This window comes from Anneissia japonica, unplaced genomic scaffold (genome assembly GCF_011630105.1).
Source record: "Anneissia japonica isolate Jap-2015-1 unplaced genomic scaffold, ASM1163010v1 scaffold287708_len1499824_cov190, whole genome shotgun sequence".
Classification (NCBI taxonomy): Eukaryota; Metazoa; Echinodermata; class Crinoidea; order Comatulida; family Comatulidae; genus Anneissia; species Anneissia japonica.
This window is the reverse complement of record NW_022752295.1, coordinates 1,476,271-1,481,471: the sequence shown is the minus strand read 5'-3', so window position 1 is coordinate 1,481,471 and position 5,201 is coordinate 1,476,271. Positions and strand designations below refer to the sequence as shown.

Here is a 5,201-nt window from a genome sequence, read left to right as displayed (position 1 = left end):
GGAACTTGTTTTTTTTTTTTTTTTTTTTTTTTTTTTTTTTTTTTTTTTGTCTCACGTCAATTCTAGCTTCAAAAATTCAATGTGAAATGTTTTTTTTTTTTCTACAGCTCAATGCTGAAGCAGATAATCATCACAGTATAAAGTTAATGGACAATTTTGTTTTGTATTAAATTGTCACATTTTATGGTATATCTCTATTTTTAATATTCTCTTGTCAAAAACAAATTCATGTACTTGTGAATATGATAACACCATTTAGTACCGATCAAGTTATAGTTGCATCTTCAACATTCCATATACATTTCAGAGGCAAACATTAGATTTGATTGGCTGATGGAACCATGCAAAAATTTGTTGCATCCCATGTCATGTACTGAATAGACCACTCCACACAACAAGAGATGGGGTAAGGGGCTCAGGAGTGACCTCAGTCATGTACCAGAGAGAACAAAAGCTATAAATATGCTATTCAATTCTAAAAGAAGTATTTGAATAAAATATTGACTATGGTCATGTACCCAAAAAGGCCACGAAACCTAATATACAGGGGCGTATCCAGGATTAGGATCCATGTAAGCATCCAACAAAGGCAAAAAGTTTTAAAAAAATATGCTTATTTTGCATAGCCATAGGTTGTATTTTTGTATTATATTATTCCTAATGATGCTTAAATAAAAGCAAAGCATTGAATAATATGGCCTTGTCAATTTTTGGAGTGACACCTACTATCAGTATGACCATGTTTTGATGCTTGTCCTTCCTTAAAATCCAGTTGGTCGCCGTAATGTTGAATACAAAGCCCTTCCTTGTTAATTCTTGTTGTTTACTGTCTCTAAAAATAAACAATTTGTGAACTTCGGGTAAAATTAGACAACACCGTCCCTATAGAGAACTGCACAGAGGGCTGATTGGATCGTTGATTCGCAGCGTGAAGACTCACATGTTCCACAGAGAGATAGACGCTGCTTGCGTCATTGAAATTTATTGATAGACTCGCACAACAGTCGTTTTCAACAACAAAAAATTGGAAAATTTGAATATTTAATGCGCAAATTTTAACAATATTTTTTTTTCATGTGTGCGACGTGAAACAAAGAATTAATTTTGTTTGGCCTTAATGATGGAATAATGCATCCTGACTGAAGTTAATATATTTACTTAGAGTGTATCTTGTCATCTAATATACATTTAAATTTATTTTTTTTAATAGATTTTTATACTTTCTACATTTTTATATATTTAGGTCTGTGCTGTTGCCACTAAATGCGGAATTTCTGTAAAGAATCTGATCCACACCTTAAACTACTTACATGATCTTGGAATCATTCTGTACTTTGAGAACAACAGGCTACTGAAGCATACGGTGATAACAAACCCACGGAAGCTGATTGACATCTTGAAGAAAATTATCACTGTAGTGGAACCTCATGACAGCGAAAAGGTGAGTTAATAACAGTAGCGGCACCAGTGGGGGGGCAAGGGGCTTAAGCTCCCTCATCGAACAAGTCAAGCACCCCCCACCTGCCGAGCTCGTCGGGCAGTCTAACCAAAGAAATATTTCTAAATAAAGCCACAACATGTCTTTCGCGTCTCTACAAAATTTATATTTATTCTTTAGTTTTTTCAGAGATTTGTATGATTAAAAATATATCATATTTACGTACTTATACTGTATCAAAAGTCATTGTGATACTGGTTATTAAATTAGCGAACTTATCAATTAGCTAATATGTTTTTTAGAGACGCAAATGGCATTTTGTTATTTTAGCCTTGTGACGTCACTTCTCGAGGTAAACTATCGACAGTGACAAGTGGCTAAAATCTGGTAAAACTTGCTTTCTTTCCTTAAATCCCACTTGTTGCACGACGCAACATCAAGATATCTTTTCAATATATAAAGGAATTATGGTTTGAGTTTCGTAGAGGTAAAAGTTTATACCATGGTTATGGTGATTTTTGACTGGACTAGTACGATAATAAGTCAAGTAGGGCAAACGTCATTTTGATTAAATCTCTCAAATAGCATTGCAGTACCCGCTGACTTGAAGATCTGATTCAACACTAGTCACTGAGCACACTCTTAGTGGTCTAGTGGTTATGACACCATGCTATTATCTGGAGGTCGTGGGTTCAATTCCAACACGAATCACTGGAGACATTTTTTTGCAAGTATTGTACAATCCAAATTCTGTCTCTTATACACATCTAGATGTGTATAAGAGACAGAACTTAATATACAGTGCAATCAATCCTAATAAGAATCTATTAAAAATTAAATTAATGTAAATTTTATTAAAAGGCAAAGAAATGCAAACTTAAATGGTGACTTATTCCATCTTTTCATTGTAAAATGAAATTCATCAAATTATTTTTGAAAAAAAAAAAGAGTTTAAATTATTTTAAAAGTGTTAATCTTACTTTACCTTACATGCCATTTAGATTGCAAAACTTTGATTATTTAAAAAGCTGGTAACTCTAATATGTATATTTTTCTGTTATTTTCTATCTTTTTTTTTTAATTCATTTGTTTTTTCTCAAGAATCAGGAAAGCAAACATCGCTCATTTTTTGTACCCTGTCGATTGAAACGTAGCAAAGACAATGTGTCTATTCAACTTGATACAGCTCAGATGGTATCTATCTATATGGCCTCCGAGGATTTCATCCCTGATAGTGTCTTCCATCCTCTAGTTGTGAGCTTGATTGGAATGGTACAAGACATGGGCTACACAGCCATGCTGCAATTATTTAGCAACTATGCTAACATCCGCCTAGGACGTGAACACACTCTCAGCTTAGGACCAGTAGTCATTAATAACAAGCCCTCATTGAAGGTAAGATGATAAGTGATGTCATTTATTTACTATTGGAGTGATAGGTAATGAAATTCAAAATAAAAAATCAAAATCAATCACAACAAGAGTGATTATGTTAATAATACAGTAGTATTTTTCTATGACTGATTTTCATTTTACATTCTTTTACGTTTTTTTTAAATTGTTGTATTGAATGAATAAAAACATTTTTTAACAGTAATACCTGAGAGATAAGCAAATAAGGGATAATGCTTCTTGCTTTATTCCTACAATAGGCACATGGCCAAGGCACTGCCCACAAAAAAAATAAAAAAAATAAAAAGAGGTTACTCCAAAACAGCTGTTTTCCTATATAAATTCCATGTACCATGGCCAAGCATATCTAAACAAAAATCTCAAACACCATCCTGACTTCTCTCCCTGCTCAGAGCTTTCCATTTTGCATTGCCCTACACAGAGGCCCTACACAGACTTTCTCTGGAGCCACCAGTGATTTACAATAAAAGTGGCCAAGTACAGTAGCTTGCAGTTGAATTACAATAAATGTAAATAAAAGATTAGATTGTTCACTTACTATTATAATATACATTGTATAAATATATTTTCTGGCATGCATGATTGAATTATTAATTGATTTTATGTTTATATTTTAGCTGGAAATATTACGAATGCCTATCACTAAGGAGGATGGTACCAAGATATCAACGGGTGAACCCAGTCCTAGAGTCTGTATGCAGGTAATCTAGTTTGATAAATGAAATCTTGCAATTGAAATAGCAGCTGTAAAATTACACAGATCAATGGTGATGTTCTTTATTAGTGATATTACCTAGAGATCATAGACATAAGTAGATTTATTATCTATTTGTATTTTTAATTCTTTAATTGTTTGACTATAGTATACTTGGAGTTTATCAGCTACTATAGTAAACTTGGAGTTTATTAAGTATTTATACCGAATAAATAAAAAAATTTAAAAAAACAAATTTATCCAGGTACAGGTGTATGAGAGATATCCTTACTACTGTCCTTGGGTGATTATACTATAGATATAAGTACAATCCAAATTCATTAAAATAATTGTATTTGTTAGCAATTTTTAATATACAAGTACGCTCTTTTGTGATCCGAACAGCTAATGCATTTTCTGTTTTCTTGTTTTCATATTTTATTGGAACTTTATTTAATGAGAATGGCCTTTGGAGCTCACCATTAATCATTAATTGTACTTATAATTTTTAAAAATAATAATAATAATTTTGATAATAAAGTAAAAAATTCTGCTAAGTATGACGAAATGACGGTAACGATATAAATAGCAATAATTCTGGTAGCAAAAAATAATAGCACTATTGTATCATCATCAAATCAATTAAACCATATAAAATCTTAACAATTCAAAACCTGAAACCATAAAGCGTTTTTGCTGGTGCGTTTCTAGTGGCATTATTTTTTTTCCTTAAAGTTTTGTTTGAAAAATTGTGGATCCATCCCTGCGTATTGTCTGTTAAATTGTTGTATTTTATCATTGGGCATATTAAGTCAATTAAATCATAATATCTAACAATTTAAACTGTGAAACCAATGCTTCTCTTATATTACATACAATTTTTTTTCTAAATTTTTTTTGTAATGTTTTCAATTTTAAATTATTTTAAAAATCCACATTCAAGGTGTTAGATTTTCTGAAGAAAGAGATGAAAGTGCTGACATACGGAATGAAGCACACACGTTATAAGTTCCGTGTCCTGTGCTGGACAAACTTGCCAGAAATGCACTTCCACGATTTGGAGGAGTGCCTGGAAAATGACTGTATTCCATGTGGAAAGGAATTGATAACCACAGGCAAACTTCAAAGGATGTTCAAGAATAAGCAACAAGTGACAGGTAAATAACAAAAACTGGGAAGGAAAACTTGTGAAACCAGATAACATTTTGCTATACCTCATAAAAATGTTTATAGGTAATACAGGTAACAACATTCCATTGATCAATTTCACTCAGTTCATGGTGTAGTAGCTTGGACTATAATTATACAGGTGATGGTAAATAGCCAAACCAGTAGCTTCTTCTGTGTGTGTGGAGGGGGGTTCAGTAATGAGAATAATGTTCTAGCTAATCTAATATTATTTTTGGTTTTCAAATACTGTATTTCAAAAGATGGTGGGTGACAAGACAGACGACTGTACCCAACATCATATAAACTTATGTCATATATAATACAAGAGTGACTTTTTATTCCTTCAAACCCATGTGTTCCCCGCTTTTGCATCGCGCGCGTGCGTATTACCCTATAATTCACACTTTTTCGTTAGCAACAACTTGGCAACGACATGCATTTATACGCTTTCAGCAGAGCAGTTGTGCAATAAAGCGTTTGATTTTA

General features: G+C 32.6%; 1 protein-coding gene across 2 annotated transcripts in view; it reads left to right on the top strand.

Moving 5' to 3' along the window:
* The first annotated feature begins 2,329 nt into the window (after nucleotides 1-2,329).
* LOC117122283 overlaps nucleotides 2,330-5,201 on the top strand; it is a 9,876-nt gene continuing 7,004 nt past the window's right edge. Inside the window, exons 1-3 of one of the 2 annotated variants that reach the window (XM_033267827.1) lie at nucleotides 2,330-2,833; nucleotides 3,469-3,552; nucleotides 4,489-4,702. In XM_033267827.1, the coding sequence (XP_033123718.1) occupies nucleotides 2,630-2,833; nucleotides 3,469-3,552; nucleotides 4,489-4,702 (502 nt within the window). In that variant the 5' untranslated portion in view covers nucleotides 2,330-2,629. The remainder of the gene's footprint in view (nucleotides 2,834-3,468; nucleotides 3,553-4,488; nucleotides 4,703-5,201) is intronic. The other variant, XM_033267828.1, reaches the window with a different exon arrangement.